Source organism: Mauremys mutica, chromosome 21, assembly GCF_020497125.1.
Source record: "Mauremys mutica isolate MM-2020 ecotype Southern chromosome 21, ASM2049712v1, whole genome shotgun sequence".
NCBI lineage: Eukaryota > Metazoa > Chordata > Testudines > Geoemydidae > Mauremys > Mauremys mutica.
The window spans coordinates 9,124,754-9,145,861 of record NC_059092.1 but is presented as its reverse complement, the minus strand read 5'-3'; the positions used below and the strand labels follow the sequence as shown (position 1 = coordinate 9,145,861).

General features: G+C 53.7%; 1 protein-coding gene across 2 annotated transcripts in view; it reads right to left on the bottom strand.

The window, feature by feature from the left end:
- Positions 1 to 21,108, bottom strand: part of NOC2L (NOC2 like nucleolar associated transcriptional repressor) — an 81,639-nt gene that overhangs the window by 5,319 nt on the left and 55,212 nt on the right. Inside the window, exons 17-18 of one of the 2 annotated variants that reach the window (XM_044996673.1) lie at positions 13,483 to 13,618; positions 2,013 to 2,182 (exon numbers count right to left, since the gene is read on the bottom strand). In XM_044996673.1, coding sequence (XP_044852608.1) covers positions 2,121 to 2,182; positions 13,483 to 13,618 — 198 coding nt within the window. In that variant the 3' untranslated portion in view covers positions 2,013 to 2,120. Of the gene's footprint in view, positions 1 to 2,012; positions 2,183 to 13,482; positions 13,619 to 21,108 lie in introns of those variants that run through there. The other variant, XM_044996672.1, reaches the window with a different exon arrangement.

The window sequence follows — 21,108 nt, the reverse complement described above, 5'->3', positions numbered from 1 at the left end:
GGCGAGGCCAGCGTGAGGAAACCGAGTGCAGCGCTGAACAGGCTCCCGCACAGCTGCAAGGCCAAGGGGCAGGGGCAGGGAGTTCTCTCTGGGGCCAGGTGCGAGAGCGAAGGTATTCAGGTAGCGCACAGAGCCCTCCCTGGCAGCCTCCAGGAGACAAGAGCCCCCCCCGGGGCTGGGCAGACAGGGAGGGACGCCCAGCGGGAAGAAATGGCCCCGACAGCGATGAACCAGAGGGAGAAAACTGGGAAGCACAAGGAGGTGATAAACCCTGAAACAGCGTCTGATTCCCCTCAGCACCTGCGATCTGTGCGTCCCCGGGGGCGCCACCCCCTGCAAATGGGAAAAGCATCAGAGCCTAGCTCCTGGCATTGTCATATAGCTCCCAACACCAGCCATCAACCTCCCACTAAAGCCAGCGATTTCCTGCCCGCCCCTCCACCCCAGGCCGCCAGAGGAACTGTGTCTCCGCGGGCCGTGGGACGCCACCTGGCAACCCTGCTGTGCACCGTTCTTCTGTCCGTGCTCGCAGCTCCCCAGCGCCAGCCGCTGACCGGTGCTACTCACTCAGCTGCATGCAGAGACCTTGGTTGCGAGTGCTCCCCGCTGCCCCCTCCCCCTGAACCGAAACCGGGCTGCCTCCGGCCTCCATGCCTTAGGCTCGCTGGGTACCGAGACAATCCGACTAATGGAGCTCAACCCTGCGTCCCGTCGCCAGGCAGCGCGCTCCCCCTCGGGGGCAGGCCAGGCAGATGGATAGCCACTCTCCTCACCACACGAGACAATACTGATGGGCACCTGAGAAGCCTCTCTCGGCACACACAGGGCAAGGTAGGGACAAAAGCTCACGCCCATTCATCACGGAGCGAGAGCAAAAGGAGCTGCCAGCGCTGGTTAGCGGCGCCGAGCGCGCAGCTGATAGAGAGCAGAGGAGCCAGCTCCGCTCCTGAGCCCAGCTGTGCGCAGAACTGGATACCAGCCCCACGTTTAGGTGCCGGGCTCAGGGCCTGAAAGGGCGATCACCAAAAACCCCTCCCCCGCCGGCTCATTTGCAACAAAAGGATTTCGGCCATCGGCCGGGCTGCCTGCGTGCGACTCCTGTTAACCTACATCGACACTGGCGCTGGGAGCTCGCGGAGACAGACCCCTGCTACCTGCCCAGGTACATACTCCGGCTCTCGGCCAAGGCTGCTGGCCTCACTCGCCGCCCCGGCTACATTTCCACATCAAGTGCGCTAGCTCAGGTATGTCTGCCCGAGCTGGACCTTCCAGCTCCAGCTCCGTGGGTGAACAGACCTGTTCTACCACCGACGTCTGGCTAGAGCTCCCCCGTTCCATGGCTCAAAATACCAACTTTTCAATCATTCCTGAGGGCAGGGGATCAGCACAGGGCCAACCCAACCTGAAGACTGGGCTGGGTCATAATCTCACCACACAGCCCCCGCCAGGGGCAGTGCACGGCTTCCGCAGCAAGGCCCGAACCAAGCTTTGATCAGTCACCATCTGGTCCCTCTTGTGCCTGAGGGCAGGGAAATAGTCTGTGCCTGGCCCGGAGGTACAGACCGTGCCTGGCCCGGAGGTACAGACCGTGCCTGGGGGGGGAGCAGTGGCCAGGGGGCAGAGGGTGGAATCAAGGCTCAACCCAACTCTATCCAGCCAGAAGGCCGATCCGCCGGTGAGGGGGAGTCCAGAGCCTCTTCACCTTTGGGAAGCGGAATGAGGCAGCCAACGCCAGGCTAACCCTAAGCACCAGCGTGGCGCCCAGATGCTGCATGCCAGCACGTCCCTCTGCCGGCACCAAGCTTGCATAAACCAGAGGAGCAGTGGTGCCTGCACTCTTCAGAGCCGGGAGCAATCTGCACACAATTCCTCCTCTGCCCACCCCTGCCTCCAGGAGTCCCTGCTGACTGAGCCCGACTTTTAATACAATTTGGTCAGAAAGCGGGTGCTGTAAAGTCGGCATTAATCACGCTAATGATGAAGCTGTTACTGGTGCTGGGGGAGGGGAGGGCGGAGCTCAGACGGGATGGGAAATCCGCCAGGGCTCCTGGGAACTTGCAGCCATTCTAAAGAGTTGCCCGGTTTGGCTGCCAAACTAGCTGGTTGCAAAATGCATGTGGTTAAAGAAAAACGATCACCCGGCGAAGGCTGAACAAGGTTCCAAAGGGGCCTGGCTGTTGAGCTGGGTGAGGAAGAAAGACAGTGTGTGAAGAGTTAATACACCCCCAGTTCGGGAACAGATCTTCAGCCTCATGCTTCAAGCCCATCTCTAGCGATCAGAGATGAGAGTGAGACCTAATACTGGGGGGGAGGGGAGAGCAGATTACCCCATAACTCCCTACTGCAGGGCTCTTCCGCTGAAGCATCTGGTACTGGCCAGCGTCAGAGACAGGAGCCTGGACTAGCTGGCCCATGGGTCTGATGCACTATGACAATTCTCACATTCCTCTCACCTGGCGTTGCTGAGGAGCACAGAGACCCTTTCAGTCTACGGGCCGCGTTACACACACCCAAGGGCAATTATTGCGCCACTGAGCTCTGTCTCACCACGAGAGATCGTCTGCAAGAGCCTTTAGTGCTGGGTCGATGTGAAACGAAGAATAAACACAGGGTTGCGGGGGAGCTGGCCTCAAACAAAGAAATTAAAGAAGACGTTCCACCCATTATCAAGGGATAAATCCCTCTACAGCAGCTGGAGATAACTTTGCCTCCAACACACGTTTCTGATTAAGGGGCCAGAAATGCATTACGCATAACTTCATTTTAAAACAAGTCCGTGTCTGTCTCCGTACACGTCACCTTTCCATAGCGCTCCGTGTCCCAGGATATCCAAAGCCCTCTCTGCACACCAGTGAACTCGGCCTTTTGAGCGTTCTGGGAAGGCAGGGGACCACTACTGCTCCCATTCTATACATGGGGAAACTGAGGCACAACAAAGGGCAGTGGCCCAATTTATGCTGTACCCATCGCCATGGTGCCAAGCCTCCTCCTTAGCCCATGCTGCTGTCAGGGAGACCAAAGAGCACCCAGCACCTTGCAGGACTGGACGAGAAGGGCCCGGCTTGCATCTGTCACCGACTTTGGAGTTTTGGGTGCTCAATGCAGGTGGCCCTCGGGGAGATGCTCAAGGGCACACGGCCAGTGTTTGGAAGGGAGAGGTGAAGGACCCAGATGGCCAGAGATCACCTGGATGGCGATACTGAACCAGACGTGTTCTCCCCAATGTGATAGCCAGACGTGCCTGGGAAGAGGGAATTGCCAGAGCTAGGATTCCCTCCTATCACTCAGCAACCCAAACTCCCACCTTGGGTCTCATGCCCAGCGCCTGGAGAAGCGATCGGGCAAAGAGAGTGGGGTGGCTGGGAGGAGAAGCGACTGATGCATGAGTTGGAGGAATAAAATCCACACTTCTCAGCCTGCAAGCCGGATGCAAATGCTTAGGCTGCTGCACACGTGTGTGTGTGTATAGGGGGGAGGGAGGGAGGACTCATACCTGTGCAGGAGACCGGCATCAGGCAAACCTTGCAGTGGGATGTAAGTGGTGACACATGACGGCCATCATGGCGGCTGATACATTGGGGTTCAGACGGGGGACCTAGACGCATACACCGCTACAGCCGGAGCCACAGCTCTGTTGCTGCATCGCCACCAAACTAGTATCCCCTGTGGATCAGCACAGAGCGGGGACGTGTAACACACACTCACCACTGGGGGAGACACGGACCCGTGCAGCCCCCCTCCACGGGGCTGTTTCACCCACCTAGATTATCGGCAGCCCCTTCGCAGGGCTCCCAGACATGCTTGCTAGCCCTGAATCTATTGCTTTCCCTGATCTGCCCCAAAGCAGGGCCCCGGGGCCGGCTCCTCGTTGCCGGGGAGATGGGAGCACCCCCTCCCCACACTCTGGAAGCGCCGGCAGCTCTCCGAGGGAGGTGTTTATCAGACGCACAACTGCATTCTGCTTCCCTATGCCCCTTCTTCCCTCACCCACCCGCTCCCAGGGGCTTTACCAGGGACCCCACGGCCGGGATTCGCAAATGGGACGGAGAGACTCAAACCCCAGTGACTAGTGGGAGCTGGTTCTCTCACCCCCTTAGACCATCCCAGAGACATGGCGCTAATAGAGGCCCCGATCCTGTGATTAGCTCCACTGGGGTGGGGCTCTGCACCCACGCAGAGCCCCCAGGGCCCCCAAAGGGGTCTGCCTGAGCAGCAGTCACTGCAGAATTGGGACCACTGCCTGTATCGGATACACAGCATTCTCCTGGAACAGCGTCTCATCAAGCAAAGTCAAACCGAAAACCCAAGCGGAGAGAGAAAGAGATCGAAGCCAAGAGGGAGCAGGCAAGCAGCTTCGAGGAGGACATTTCTGATAATCATCTATTGTTATTATATAATCTATTCCCCCGCCTCTACCCAGCAACACTTGGGGTGACTCTAATTACCCGATAAAAGGAATAATCCCTCTTCCTACCCCCCATCCCAGAGAACACACTGCCTATGGATTGCTTGGCTAATCCTGCATGCAGAGGCACACGCCAGGAAATCTGCCAGCTCGAAGGGCCACGGTTATTCCTTTAACAAATGAAAACATCTGGACCACCTCCCCCACACTGATGTAATATGCTTACGTGACGGATAAACGAAGAAACCTGCTCAAGTTCATTAGAGGCATACCACCGCCTAATGTGGACAGATTGCTCATTACGGCCCGGCCCGGAGAGAGAATGCAGCCACGCTCCCTCCTCGCCATTAATTGCCTCATGACGAGGCAATCCAGCACCTCTCCCCGAGCCATTAATAATTTCCAGGAGCAGCCGTCTTCCCTCCCAGAGAGCCGTCAGCTGGTAAATGAGAGGAATGCGGGCCACTGCCGCTCCCCCGCCCTAGACAGACAATCCATCAAATCCATGCGCCCCCTTCATTCTCGCCCTCTGATAACCAGTGTGGTTCTGGGAGTGCTCAACCCACCCCCATTCCCTACCAGACCTTTCACCACACCAAGTGGCCTCTCTCCAGCCTGCCTTCCTCAGCAAGCACTGGTCCCCCTAGCCCATGCATCAGCCACCTTTCCTGCACCCCGCGCACTGTTCCAGCCCTGCAGAAGCTGGCAGGCAGTTGTGCCACCACGGCTTAAACCAAAAGGGAGGCTCTGCCCTTTCACGCAGATGGTTTAACTGGTTAAAAACCAGTATCAGAAGCTCCCTCTACACCCCACGCCCACCCCACCCCACCCCAAACATGCAGCTGTACCTGCTGCATGCACTGACGCCTGCCTGGCAACTTGCCTCACCAGGTTCAAATCAGGTATGAAGCAGAGAGATTTGCTGGTAGGGAAATCACACCAGAAGAAGTGTGTGGAGGTGGGGGTTTGATTTTATTCTGGGGGGGCGGGTAGCCGAAACGAAGTCTGTTAGATTCTCAGGCAAACAAATAAAAAATGTCACGTGTTTCCCTATGCAAAGATCGACCACCAATTGATCTCAATGTGATTCAGAGCCCAGGGCCATTCAACCGCCATCACCTTCCTCTGGGCCTTCTGCTGCAAAGAAACCCAACTCCAGGGTGGAGGGGAGCAAGAGTTGAACCTAATTTTATAGCCCCTGATTGGCCTGAGAGGAAGGGATGGGGGAGAGAATCATTAGGGTTGTGAAACTGAGGCACGGGGAAGGAGGATGGCAAACATTCACCGACACACAGCACCCTCCGAGACTGGACCCTACATTCATGTCTCGTGTTTTACGCCTATAATTAAGCGTGGGCACATACAGTTTCCCCCTCTCCAACACACAGGTACAATCAGGCCTGTAATGTCTCGATCTTACATAAAAATGGGGGGGAAAAGTTTGACAATCCCAGCTGCAGAAAGTTGCTGGGCTCCACTGTACTCTCTGCTTGTAATCAACAGGGTTCCGGAACCGAGTGCTGATGGAAGCGAATTCCTGGCTAAAGACGAGACAAGACCAATCTTTTGGGATTGGCTCTGGAGTAATTTTAGAGAGCTGTTGTATCTTAATAGGCAAAAAGATAACATGCGGAATGATACCGTATCCATACTATTCCACACGCCACAACGCATGCTGCCATATTGATATGCAACACACAACACAAACCATAGCCGTACCCCTAAGTGACACTGAGAGAAACCCAAACAGGGTTTGATCAGATGCAGTATCCAAGAGTTATCACATTACAGACAGCGCAATGCCATTTCAGTCTACTTAAATACGTCTCATCTCTCAGTTGCACTGTACGGATCTAATTTGGGGAAAATGACTTTATGCAGGAACACAAAAATAGCCACACCCAACCAGACCACTGAGCTATCTGGATCCGTATCGCTGCTCTGACAGTGGCCAGCATCAGATGCTTCAGAGAAAGGAACATGAAACCCTGCAATGGACAATTTGCAGCAGCCTGGCCCACAGAGGTTTTGCTTCCTGACCCATAGCAGCCCTAAGGGTGATTCTACTTTTTTCTTTAGCCTACTCCTACCAACTGTGAATATTTTCCATGTACCACTGAAGTGCTTACATGTGGTTATATATATTAGCATATGTACCACAGCATACAGCTTATATTCAGAGGAGTGTGTGTGTGTATATTTTACATGTACATATACACAACATTTTTAATAGCGTCCTCACCCCTTTAATCACAACAGACGTAGATACCATCTATGGGCACATTCTACATGACGGTAGCATCTCGGTAGTTATATCATACACTTCACCATGGCTACTCAACCCATGTCATCTTTATACACACACTTTGTACGTACATTGTACACACACACACACACAATGGGTATGTATGTGTATAATGTACGTGCATATCGTACACACACACACACACACACACAGAGTTGTGTACGGGTTTTATGCGCAATAGGTATTTACATTCTCACTCTACAATTAATCATTTGCTATGGTAAGAAGTATTTTCGCAGCGGCAGCCAAGGGCGTGAACATGTGTTTACAGCAAAAGCAATCAATTCCTCATTATTTTATGGTGGACCCTAAAGAAAATCACCAATAATTGATGCAATTAAGCATCTACTGCACCTGCAATCCCTCCCTCCCCAAACGCTGTTTGCTGGTCTACACTACTTACATCCAGTGGGGCAGGTACATAAAAGCAATGCCGGTAGAGCAGAGAGAGCTCGTCCTGAAATCACTGGAAAGGTTTATCATCGTCCCTGAGTCTTTAGGAAGCTGCATGTAACCCTGCCTGGAACATACACACAGCGGCAGCTCTGTCTATCACTATAACTAAAGAGAAGCAACCGCCAAGACTCAGGGAGACAAGCAACATGAAAGAGAAGCAAAAGTAGCAGAGACCATAGAAACTGGGTGCAGAACACCCCCCCACACACACACACACCTTTTTTAGTTTTAAATATAGCTCCGGCTCCCTGTTGACAGCCTGGGTTTTCACCCTGCTAAATGGAGCCCTTGTGCGGATGCGCCACCGTACCATCTGGAATCATATGGGCAAGTGTCCTCTCTCTCTCCTTACCCTGCTTCCCATGGACTGCAGGAGCCATGGCCCTAACACCCCCATCCATAGACAAGCTGCTTCTGCTCGTAAGGGTGCTGGTCCATTTCACCACTCCCCATCCTGGATACTCTGGCCGGCGCCTTTCCCTCTGTACGTACCTGCCACACACACACACACACACACACCCGTTATATAGTTGCCGCTTCACCCCATAGGGACCCACCCAATCTTGTTCTGCTCCATGTCACAGAGCAGCCTCTCCCCCATAAAGAGCCCCCCCCATCCTAGTCTGCACCCTCAATGTTGCTCTCCAAAATCTATTCATAAGGGGGAGCAACATTCCCCCTCCCCCTGCCTACTGGACCCCTCCTCCTGCCTACTGGACCCCTCCTGTCTCCCCATAGGGTGGGGCTACTTCTCCCCAGGGATCCCCGGGGAGGATTCCAAGGACAACAGCTCCAGCAGATGTTCTGCTGCTGCTGCTACACCCGGGAGGGGAGGCCAGTTCCCACCTTGGAGCGGTGCAGAGCCAAGGGCTGCACACACCAAGCTGCTGACAGCTGCTTCGTGCAGCAGAGCCTGGGCCAGGAAGCAGCAAATCCCTGACCCCGCCCCGGTGCAGCTGGAGAAGGGGGGGGGGGTGCACCCCCGGGGTGGAGGCAAGCGGCAGTGCATACCCCCTCAGTGCAGCTGGAGAAGAAGGGGGTGCACCCCCAGGGTGGGGGCAAGAGGCAGTATATAATCCCCCTCCCTCGGTGCAGCTGGAGAAGATGGGGGTGCACCCCCAGGGTGGGGGCAGGAGATGGTACCAACCCCCCAGGTGGGGGAAGGAGGTGGCACATATTCCGGCTGGCAGACTGTGGGATTGCAGCCCCCTGCACCAAGACCAGCACAACCCTGCCAGCAGGGCAGCTCGTCCTTTGAGCCCCTGCAGCTGCCCCTCCAGGAGCCTGGGAGAAGAGGGAAGCTCAGGGCACTGGGCACCTCCCCATTCCCAGCCGTTGGGGGTTAGACAGCCTCCCCCTCAGGTGAGGGTCCAGCTGCTCCTGCTATAAGCCAGGCCAGCCAGGCGGGAGGGGGAGGTCATGGCGTCCCTCCCCTGACCCCAATAAACCACACAGGGCTGCCAGAGAAAGGAACCGTACCCTCCTCGCAGGACCGACTGCAGCCTGCCCTTCTGACCGTGCTCCCGCATGGCTTGGCTACTGCCGACCCCAACTCCCCAGCAAGGCCTCCCGCTCCGCTCCCCTCCTTCCCGGAACTGCAGGGGGTGGAAGGCTGCCCCACCCACCACGGAGCCCAATTTCACGCCAGGCTCTGCACGGTGGCTGGCCCCGCACACTTGCTCCCGCGTGTCCCAGTGCCGGGACTCTGCCTAAACACAGTTATTCCCAAGGGAACACGGGAGCCAGAAGACAGACTGAATTCCCTCCCGTACCCCTGCAGCTGGACCATGGGCGTGCGGCGGGGTGAGGGTAGGGGAGAGCAAGCAATGGGGAATTGTATTTGGTGGCGAGAGGTTTGGGGGCTGTTTGTTCAGTTGCGGTTGTGGCTGTTTGGGGGATTTTAACTGAATTGCCCAGAGCAGTTTAGCTGGGTGCTGCTTCGCCTGTGATCAACTGACAAAGCCATGGAGACAGAGCGCCGCACCCTGCGGGGAACAGAGCCCAGGGAGGTGTAACATCAGCTGCGCTGTCCACGCATGAATGCCTAGCAAAAGCCTCGCTCTTCAGCGTCCACCTGCCTCCTGCACCTGCAGTTCTGGGGGAGGCGGGGGCCCCAATTCTGCAAACATGCATTTGCCTAACCCGGCTCAGGGGCGCAATCCTACCGCGTGCAAGTCCAGGCACCCCCAGGGAGCATGCTGCGCTGGGGCTCACCCCAGCACTGCCAGGTCATTAAGGAAGCAGTGGAAATAAGTCATTTGCTGTCATCAAGGCAGCCATGTCCCCCCCCACCTCAGCCTAGAAATGGGGAACTATAATAAGACGCACAACATGGATTTTGTGGCTGTGCATGTGAAGTCATTCATTTGCTACGCTAATTAGCCACGCTTCTCCTTTTGCAATTAATTGCTTTCTGATTACAGGGCCTGGGAACGAGAGCGGGAGGCTGGTATTTTGCTATACTTTTCCCCTGCTACTTGCTGGACTAGATTGTCCTTTACTGTTCATTTTGCAGCTTAAGCCTTCTTCAAAGCGAGTGAACTGTTTGCACTGGGACAGACCTCTTCAGTAACCTGCTCTCCTGTGCCCCAACTGCCCTGACATTTGTTAGACACTAGTTAACAAGCAGGGTAGTTTAGTTAGTTGTAGTTAACCCCAGGAATCTTGCTGTTCTCCATGCTAACCTATTCCAGGGAGATTATAGTCACTGTAAACCCTAATGAGCACTTAACTACAGCAATATTTAATTAGAAAAAAAAAGGTGGAGGAGAAAGGGGCTTTGAACAGCAGCTAATTAACAGAAAATTGCTAATTTCCTAGCTATTAAAAGCTGATTTTCCACTGGCTGAATGCAGAATGGGATCTGTCTGGGCAAAACTGAACCACAAATGGAAAGAAGATCATGCTGTCAACAGGGAAGGGGTTCCCATGCCAAACGCCTCGTCTCTGGCTAGGAATGGGAAGCATTTCTATTCTAGTCCAGCTCTTTGCATCTCACTAGTGAGCCACAGACATCCTGAGCCAGTTGCAGATGCTGCTACGGTCAATTAAGGAAAAAAAGGGGGTGGGTGAGGGAGGGCTCTCTTCTGCTCACAGTACAACCAGGGGGACCAGATCAGATCAGACCCAAAGTCCATCTAGCCCAGTATCCTGTCTCTGACACTAACCAGCACCAGATACTTCAGAGAAAGGTGCAAGAACCCCACAGTTGCCACTGCCAGGTAAAAGCTCCCCCCAGGAAGTCTTGTCCTAATCCCTAATAGTTAAGAGGCTGGTTAAAACCCTGAAACCCGTGGTTTTCTCTCCTCCCAATATTACTTTCTTAGCATCAACTATAACCCTGGATGTTTTTGTTATTTATATAAATGACCAGTCTTGGTAACTTCTTGGCCTCAACGACATCCTGTGGCAATGAGTTCCGCAGTCTTATTATATGCTGTTTCAAAAGCCATTTCCTTAGATCCGTTTTTAATTTGCTACTTTTCAGTTTCCTTGCTCTCCGGTTCTGAGACAGACATGAGAGATTAAGTCTAGGTTGAAATTTTCAAAGCACAACGAATGAAAGATGTGTGTCTAAATCACCTCGACCACTTTGAAAATCCCACCCCAGGCGTATGCCAAGCCAGCAGGGTCGTGCTCCTCTCTGGCCAGCCAAAACCATAACTTGATATCAACCAGCCCATACAAACGTTAATGACATTCTGCTTGTTAGCACAGAGTCTAATAAAAGGACGGGGCTGGTGCACGGCTGGTAAGATGTGGGGACAGTGCTACTACTGGAAAGGGACAGGCCCCGCCCTGTGACTGTGGCCCAGGCCGCTCGGGGGTGTACGCAAGCCCCAGTACTGCTGGGGACTTCTGCTGAGGGTGTTGCTTCACTGGAGGAGACTTTAAGGCAGGGGTCGGCAACCTTTCAGAAGTGCTGGGCCGAGTCTTCATTCATTCACTCTGATTTAAGGTTTCGCGTGCCATTTTAACATTTTTAGAAGGTCTCTCTCTATAAGTCTATGATCTATAACTAAACTATTGTTGTACGTAAAGTAAATAAGGTTTTTTAAATGTTTAAGAAGCTTCATTTAAAATTAAATTAAAATGCAGAGCCCCCCGGCCCGGCTTTAAGGGGAGTCAGTCACTTCTTAGCCGCTCTCGCTGCCACTTGGAGGGCACCTGCTCTTACCTCAGACATAAAGAGCAGGGCAAGGCTGTGGCAGCAAGGAGGCAGCTAACGCTCTCTCACTGCCTCCGCCAAGTGCTGCCCAGGTGGGACGCTGGCCGGGTTTGCACTCCCCGGCGGCAGCAGACCCCACATTATGCAGGACTCGGTGCTTTCCCCTATTCCCCACTGCAGGCTGGGCCGGGAACTCTGGCTGACAGGCCAGACTTGCGTTTGAGGGCCCCGGTGGAGCTGCACAGAGATTTCAGCCCAGGCAGTCACTAGTGTTCATCTTCTGAGGGAGGATGACTGGTGTCTAAAGGGCTTCGAAACGTGTCAGTACAACAGCTCATTTCACATCGCCAGCCTGTCACGGTCTATCAGGCTTCCCCTGTCACTCTCCACGGGGAGGTCAGTGCCGCTGGGCTTCACAGGCCCAACCATGCGTCCTATGCTCCTCTCCCAAGATACCCACCTCAGCCCCCACAGCTCTGCAGTGGCATCTGGCTCACTTTGGGCAGGGGCCTATGCTGATCTCAGAGCCATCTCCTCTACACCGTACCGCATAAAGCTTTGCATTCATCAGGATTTTCTGGTGAGCAGAGAAGTGGCCAGAGCAAAAGCAGGAGTGGTTGGTAGAGGTGGCCAGAACCAGGAGATGAAGGGATGGCCATATAGTGTATATCTCCAATCATCAGACACTGATATTGCCTCTTTCATGTGAGCATCTCAAAGCACTTGACAGAAATATCGAAAATAAGTCCCAAAGTTAAGTGACTTTTCCAATGATGCCGACAGCACGCTGGTGGGAGAGTCAGGAATAGAACCCAGGAGTCCTGGACTCCTACTCCCTCCATTACACATATTATTGACCCTTTGGAAACGACTGAGACTTTTTCCTAAAGCATTCATGACAAGCCCCAGCCCAGTGTTGGTTAGAGCTGTAGGTGTCTCAATATTCACCTTTTCTGGTGGTGCATTTGATTTTTCCTGTTCCTCTTTATTACAAAGGACACCTGTAAAATCCCTTGCTTTAAACGTGTGGCTGATGTGGCAAAAGTTCTCTGAACTTTCCCTCCCACCCTTTTTATTAGGAACACCTGCAACGAAACCAGGATTTCATCAACTTCTGTGGCTTAATTCCCCAGCAAATGTCAGAATTTACTCTGACACATCATAACCACTATCCCATGTGGGAGGTCAGAACTTTAAACAGGGGGCAAGAAAGGCGGCCAGGTGAGCTCCTGAACTAACAAAAATATCCTGTTTTGATGAAAATGCCCCTAGCAATAACAATCAGAAAACGCCAGATAAATACAAGACTTTCTAAAAGAAGAATTTGACAGTTTTCTGAGCTGTCCAGTGGAGTTTTTAAGCACGTTCTGTAGCGGACCCCTAGTGGTTAATTCGTGAATTATACCACTCTATTCTCTCCACAGACCAAAACTTTCTTGTCCCATCAAAGACCTGTGCAGTCCTTAAGTCATTAAAGAGGTGTCTAAAAAGATCCCAGGAACAGAAAGGGTGTTGGGTTTGGGAGGAGTTAACCCTTCTCTCAAAGACAGTTGTTCTGGAAACCAGCAATTGCTGGGCCTATCTCTGGGTACTGACCTCACAGTCTGTACCATATTTATCCCAACACTCCTGTGAGGCAGGCCATGCTAGTATTCCCATTGTACAGAAGGGATAGGGAGACACCGAGGACCAGGGACCTGCATTCGAGAGCTACCTCAGAGCTCCTTACAGCAGTTGAATCTCAGCCATATCACAGGAACATTTGAGAGAGTGGGCACTACCGTACGATGAGCGCCCCCTGCTGCTGGATTACCAGGGAGCCGCTGGTAAGGGTCAGCATCTGCAGCAAAAGGAAGGTGCTGGGGGATGAGGTGGAGGGTCAGGATAGGAGATGAAGGCTAGTGAGGACTCCAGAATGAGCTTGAGAGAGGTGAAGCAAAAAGACATGGAGGCAAAATGAAAGGCTCTAAATGAGCTTCCCGATGCTGATTGAACTCCATATCGTTCTCTCTCCATGTCCCCAAGCCTGATGGGCCACACTCGGCTATAATGCAGCTCCTCCAAGTCAGAGCTGCACCATCTTCCACCACGGATGAATCTGACCCCGCCTCTTTGCAATACACAATCAAACCCTTACCAGCCCCATACCTTGCACGGAGAATCCACCGCTCTCCCCGTCGGAATCACTGTCCAGCTCAAAGAGGTCCTTGAATTCTTTCTTGTCATCCTCCTTCCTGTCCTCCAGCCGCTTCCGTTTGATTTCTGGGAGGTTCAAGTCGTCGAGCTAGATGAGACAAAAAACTATGAAATCAGCTTTTGAAACCGTCTCTGCCTTCCAGCTGTGGCGCCGGGCCCATCCTGGTCTGCAGGCCAACGGCCAACGCAGAGCTTAAACCCCGAAACCGCAGCTTCGCGCTGCCGCTAAAATCCGCATGACCTGTCGGCAAAGGACTATTACGCCAGCCGCCTGCGAACACGCCCGGGAACCAGCTCCAAAAGTAAACGAATGCATGCCAAGCAGTGCCACTCCAGTGACCCCACCACAAAACAACTGCTGGCAGTGGTCCCTCCGCAGGAAATGGCCCATTGCAGCTTTCCAGGCAAGAAAAGCTATTCACGTGATTCCTTGCACGTCCCCTCCACCCCCAAGTCAAAAAGTGTAGCCCTGGCGACCAGCCAGCCTTATGGTTCATGTCAGATGTTCCTCAAGTCTCATGCTTCAGGGCTTTGGACAATCACATGCAGTGGTCAGGAAGGGAGTCTCCCACTCCTCTATGGTTTTTGGGCAGAGGGGTGGAGGTTGCCTCCTTTCTCTGTACCATCAGAGATGGCCATTGCTGGAGATAGGACACGGGACGGGGTGGGGAAGTGCTCTGAGGTGGCACCAAGCATCTTCTCTCTCGGGTGCTTGGTGGGCTGGTTCTTGCTCACATGCTCAGGGTCTAACTGATTGCTTCCTGACCCCACATACAGCAATTTCCTGGTCAGATTGGCAGTGACCATGGGGGTTTTTCACCTTCCTCTGCTGCATGTGGGTCACTTGCCAGGATTATCTGGGTCTATCCTGCCACTGCAGGGGCCTCGGGCACTGGTGCCCCTCAGCCCCTCCTGTTCACTGTGTGTGTCACATAATGGTCTAGTCTCCTGTGGGCTGTCGTACCTTGGTCTCATTCTGGGTGCCAGGTTTAGCGTGTGGAGGCGGGGGTGGCCTGCGACGGAGATGTGGTCCCTTCTGCCCTTCAATTCTACAGCTCTGTGCAACCCTAATCCCACCTGCTCTCCAAACACCAGCTGCCCTGCCGGGGCCCGGCCACATACCTCCTGGGGAACCACACGCTCAATAGCCTGCTGGGAATAATTCTCCCAGCTCCCACCTGCCAGGCCACCCCCGAGGCGCTCATCTCTGGGCAGAACCACTTCAGCATCTCCGCAAGATCTAACAGGTTAGGAGAGGCGGTGAAGCACTCTCCAGATACAAAAGCAGCTTCAGCAGAAAGAGAGAGAGAGGCGCATCTCGTCCAAAAGCCAATTCCAGCTCGTTGGCTTCACTGCTGTGGTCCCCAGCTGGGCAATATTGATTCTGGGAGCAGAGCACTCACAAACAATGACCAAGAACACTAGGATTGAAGGTCAGAGGCTGGCCAGGCAGGGCTGAACCACCACCCACGTGCAGGGTCTTGGTTTTAAATGATCTCCCGCCTCCCCATCCACTACGGTGTGGCCTGCCTTCCTGCAGCCTCTCCAGACATCTCCCAAGTCACCTGTGTTTTAAGGGCATGCAGAGAAAGCAGCATGTGACCGGCTTTAACCGCAGCATGCCATGGAATAGATGTGGGCCGCATCTCCCGGCGGGAGTCAGCTCCACACACCCAGACAGCCCCTTCTAGCTGAGATACTCTTTGCCTTTGCAATCTCCCAGTCGTGCAAAATTCCACTCACCCTGTGGACGGGCGAGTGAACATCACAGTTTTCCTTCTAACCATCACCGCAAGGGCAAGCAAATAGATTTGATGTCTGGGCTGCTACATTTTTCAGGACTTTTGCAAGGCTGCATTATGGGCAAATCTTGCTAGTGCCCCTTCCCTCTGCATCAGTCTCCTCTTTATCCTGCTTGAAGCAAGACAACTGAGGGTACGTCTACACTGCAATCAAAGGGTCTGACTGCAGCTCATGCAGACACACCCGAGCTAGCTTCAATCTAGCTAGCTGGCGGACTGGCAGCAGTGACACCATGGCAGCACAAGCGTCAGCAGAGGCAGTGAAGTTTGCCTAGCACCCTGGTAAGTACTCGGGTAGCTGGCCCAGAAGCTCAGTGAGCAAGGTCCCAGCTAGCTCCAGGAGCTGCCCCACCGACTGCAGTACAGACCTACCCTCAAAGTATACACAGGAGTCCAGAGGAGGCGGCATCACTGCCTCCTATCTAAAAACAAAAGCGGGCTGGCTTTCAGCCTTGAGATCTGGGCATCCCTGTGCACTAACTTTCCACATAGCCCACAATGGCCACGCAGAACACTAGATACTGGCCCATTTGGCCAGGCATGCAAACAAAGCAGGGGACTTGTGCATACAGGAGTGTTTGTGTGCAAATTAAGCGTGCAAACAAACCGGGCCCTTAGGGTTCAAAGCTGGCTCTATGCCGTTCCGTATTACCCTCAATCTTTTGCAGTGCGCCTGGGAAGACGCTCTCGCCAGACTACCCAGAAAAACGCCCGAGTCTCTTTTCTGTGAGTATCCGGCAGGCGCCGTGTGTCAGCACAGATGTGAAGTTTAAACGGGCGTTGCCTTACATTGATCCCAGTGAATATTTCATTTGCTATTATAATTATTTATAGCGCCTAGGAGCCCCAGCCGCAGAGCGAACGCTCATCGTGCTAGGCACTGTACGAACACATCCTACTGCCCAACTCCCCCACATCACTGGAAACCTCTGGGACTTCCTTGCAATGCTCTGCCGTTTTATTAAGCTAAACAGTAATGTTACTGGAGAAAGCCATCAACTTCCTCCGCTACATCATTCATGAACACGTTACCGCATTCTGGTTCCAGTACCAACCTCCAGGGTACGTTGTTAGCTTCACTCCACGCTGAGCAGCAGCTGTTTATTAAGACTCAGTTTCCTATCACGTAGCTACTCAAAGGGTTAGCTGGGGGCAAGGGGGGCTCAATCTCACATTTCAGTCCCATTCCCAGTCCTCCAAAGATTGCAAAGTCTTTCGGGAACAAGAGGCGCACCCAGGACCAGGTTTTTCTAACATAAGTAGGGACAAATTAGGAGCTAAACATTAGGTTTGATGATTTTTGCATTTCACAATCAATATCGATTTATGGTTTTATCTTTTCCCCCCCACTGCATTACGAGCTCCAATATGAGCCTATTCCCGGGTTACATTGCCCGGCATAGGGTTTAAGTGGAAACGGATTTTGGTTCTGAGCAAAATTTACCTCATGCCCCGAATGTGCAGAAGTTTGCTTCCTCAAACGAAGACGGGGAGGGGGGGAGAAGCTATTTTAATCGACATTTTGCACAACACTTGAGAGTGTAAGCTCTGGTGGGCAGAGACGGTCTCTTACTAGGGGTCTGCTCAGCACCTGGCACAAGACTTCTATCCCGCTGCAGCCTGTGCGCCTCAGACAGGGGCAGCGAGTGGTAATTCTGGGGCTGGCCCAGCTTGGGAGCCGGCCTCTTCAGACTCCCATGAAGCTGATTAGTCCATGTGCTGCTAGAAACCGCTGGGGAGCTGGGGTGGGAATCAGGCAGCCAGGTCAGAGTTGTTAGATGAGGCCAGTTTCACCTCAGAACGAGGCTGATTTTTTTCAATGGCCGTTAATGGGACGTGGATTTTTCTCAGCCCTAATGGGCCTCATGGTGCTCAGCATCCCGCCGGGAAGCACAATGCTGCATCATTAAGCCAGCAGCCCTCACAGAGGGAGACAACAGCCCCATTCAAAGCACAGAGATCTTCAGGCAGCGACAGGCCTTTCTGAAATCTCACTTGAAAATTCACCCTTCCCTGTCCTCTTGTCTATTCATCCCGCGCTCCTTCGGGACTGAAACAAAGCCCTGCCACTTCCCTTTGACCACGTCCCCCGGCTTCACCCAGCTACCCTTTCACCCTCGCTGCAGGAGCCCCCTCAAGGGGAATCTCACACCCCGCCGCTCCCGGCTGCCCAGGGAAATCCTCGCTCGCTTTTCTACGCCCAAGGCTTGTTTCATAGTCACCCATCGACGGCGAGCCACTGGGGTCGCTCCAGCAGCGTGACCGGGCAGGGAAAGCCAGGGCTGGCACCAGCGGGACCAGCCCCACTTGGGCAAGTCACAGCTCTCCCTTTTCTAGCAGGATTTGCCAGCTGTCACTGCTTTCAATGCTGAATTCTATCTCCCAGCCCAAACCGCCTGTAAGGGGTGCTCCCCATTCCATCCACATTGCTGCACTGGGGGCGTATAGCCCTGTGGGCAAATTTCTCCCTGGAGCGTGACTTTGAAAGCATCTAAGATCTCCGAGGTCTCCTCCCACCCCCTGTGACTTGGCCTGGAGCCAACCATCACCACCACGTCCTCTCAACTGTTTCAATCGTCCCGCACCACACCCTGGGGATGCCCATTATATCCATTTCCAGCATCCCAGCTCAACCCTTTTAATCAGATTAGCATATAGACAGCTTTACTCTGTGCTCCTGACACGAGTGAGCCCCCGGATCCAGCTTCCAAATGCTGAGTGCTGTGCCCAGAGCAGGGGCCGAGCGTTCGCCCGTGGGGTGGAGCAGGGGGGAAGAGGCAGCCACACTATTATCTACGTAGGCAGGTCCGAGGTTAGCAGTGGTTGTGTCCAGACTCTTGTTCCGCACTGTCCCCTTAAATGATGTGTTCCCCCAGGGGAAGTCGTTGCTGAATTTGCACAATGCCAGAGTTAAGGGCTGATTGGCACTGGCCCTGTGCTCGCCCACCCTGGAGAGTTTCACCTTTTCACTCGGCTGCTACATCCCCAGCAAGCGGAAGAGTGTAAGCGCCGTGGGGCAGGGAACATCTTCTGTCCTGGGTTTGCACAGCACCTAGCGCACCAGGGTCCTGGCTCTAGGCTGGAGCTCAGAGGCGCTATCGTAATACAAACAATAGATGATAATAAATGGAAAGGACAGGGGAAGAGGCATGTCCTCATGACCTGAGCACCCCTTCGCAGCCAGGTCACCCCGCGGCACCCTGCCTCCGTTTCACCCCCCTTCATGGCCCTTTAACAACTCCCCGTCCCCAGATAGTTCAAACAACTCCCCCGCCAGCAGGCCTCAAGCCCAATTCAGTGTCTCTCTCCTGATTAATTGAACACAAACTCACACAGGTTGCATCCAGCCGGCCCTTTGCTGTCTCTGCCTGGAGAGCTTCCTCCTACTCTCTCCTGCTTCTTCAGTGTTTTCCCTGCTGATTCCGGGCCCTGCAGGAGGCCGTTCTGCTCCTTGCAGTACCTGCAAACCTAGCTGTGGTCCCCTTCACTGCAGCTTCCTGCTCTTTTTGCATGGGGACCACCTGGTTCAGCCCAGGTGCGGCTCATTCTGTAATCAGGGCTGGCTTAGCGCAGGGCAAGCTGCCCTGTTCCACAGAGCAATCTAGAGGGAAAACCAGACAAAACCAAGAGCTAGCGGCATCAAGGGATGACCCCCTTCTCCCAGTTAGCTCAGTCGCAGTTCTCAGCCACGTACGCTTGGCATTTATAAAGCCCTCTACAGCCTCCACGCATCAGACAAATACAAGCTAACTAGGAGCACGGCAATCTCTTCCCCACTGATCTGCTCTCCTGATCTTTTGCACCCCACTGCAAAGATTTATCTCCTCCAAGACACCAAACGACTGGCTCTGTCCTAACGTAAGGCGGGTTTGCCTTCGCACAGCCCCTTCCGCCTGAGGATTTCAACGTGCTTCAGACAACGAACTTAGCCCGGTGAGGCAGCTCACCCCATTTTACTGGAGGCATGGAGCAGCCAAGTGACCTCTCCAAGGTCAGCTAGGAAGTCCCAAGGCAGAGTGGGGGACAGAGTGCTCTGAACCCTCTCCTCTCCGTGTAGAGATGACAGCATCCTACCAGCAGACAGCTGCTAACTTGCATTAGACGGTTACCCTCCAGGATACCCTGCTCAGATGCAGGCAATTCAGAACATTTCTTGTCCTCACCCCAACCCTTCGCTCCTCCCCTCTGCCATCAGGAAAGGCCCGACTGAGGCTGGCAAACGCCTTCTGCAAAACAAACCAACCACCCAGCCTAACGTCCCCACCTCTGAAACGAGGAGTTGTAGAAGAACTACTAAACGCTCGGAGGATTTGGCCGGCTGCTGGCTCGGCTGCACCCCGGCTCACAACTACAGACTGGGGAGTGGCTGGGCCTGTCTCACAAAGTCGTACTTTCGGCAGCACTAGGACAGGCCTCCGATGCATCTCTGAGACGCTCGCAGACGGCCTGCCCCATAGATAGTGGGGATCGGCACAGCTCCAGGATTGCAATGGAGCCACAGCGATCTGCACCGGCTGAAGATCCAGCCCACTGGACTTATTTTCAGGCCCCGATCCCAGTAAGTGGGTCCCTAAATAATTCCTTTATGCTCCAAGGAGCGTCAAGCTTGTATACCTGTCACTCCGCCAAGAGCTGATCCTTGCCCCCACCAGCCCCTTTGGCTGCCATGCCCTGAGGCTGCACTCTATGGTGCTGGGGTTTTTTAAAAGACCTCTCCAGTCAATTCTGACAATTACTATAGCAACCCTGAAAACAACAGGGGAAAAAACCTAAGCTCTTGGGGACAGGGGCCATCTGTTTGTACAGCACCAAGCACAATGGGGTCCTAGACCATTTCTGAGGTGTTACGGTAATACAGATAACAACAACAACAACAAATAGACAACCTGCAAAGGACTCCCCTCTGACAAGTACAGGCAGCAGGCTCTTTCCTCTCACCAACAGCTAGGCACCAAGGTTTAACTCGGCAGCGACTAACTGGGATTTAATCTCCAATTCCAGATCCTCTTTCGGCAAGGGATTATGGGGTCGGGGCTGTTGGTTAATTGCTTCAACACTCGTCTTACGGCAATGAGCTAAACATTTGCTTGCATAAATTCAAGGGTTCCAACGGCAGTTACATGAAGTGCAGTTCTCCAGGACCTGTTCAAAGCCTCCCCGCCCACCCCCGGCAATCTCAAACTCGGGCATCTGCCCTGAACCCTTCCTATGTTCCATCCCATCATTATTTTGCCTTTAATGCAAAGGGATCGGCACACCCAGCCAGGCCCTAACCACACCTGGAAGAGGCCTGGGAAACAGGAAGAGTTAATGCACGTTGACAAGAGACCATTGGCAGTAGCTCTAGGGCTCCCCATTTAGGAGAACAAAGAATTTGGCATCCCATTCACTGCAGGAATTTCTAAATGGATGCATCACAGCTGCAGCAATTTGGTGCATTATAAAGCTACATAATCAGCGCTCGCCCCCCTTCCCCCGAGCTATTAGCGGCTAAACAGACTGCAGAGCAGCCCAGCATATTTTGTCCTAAAGCCACCGCTGTTAGGAAACCTCCTGTTCTGAAGGGCAGAGATCTTCTACGGCACAGCAGCTTGTGCTGTTCTTTCCCTTCATGCAACTTTTATTTTGACAGGAGTCCTGCGACGTTCCTCTGACAGGACCGAGGGTGGTTTTAACGGCTGCGGATTGCCCAGGCAACGGGAGAGCTCTCTCTACACGGAAATGGCTGCAAGTGCACTAAGCAGGCACCAGCAGAAGGTCTAACACACCAAGGCTG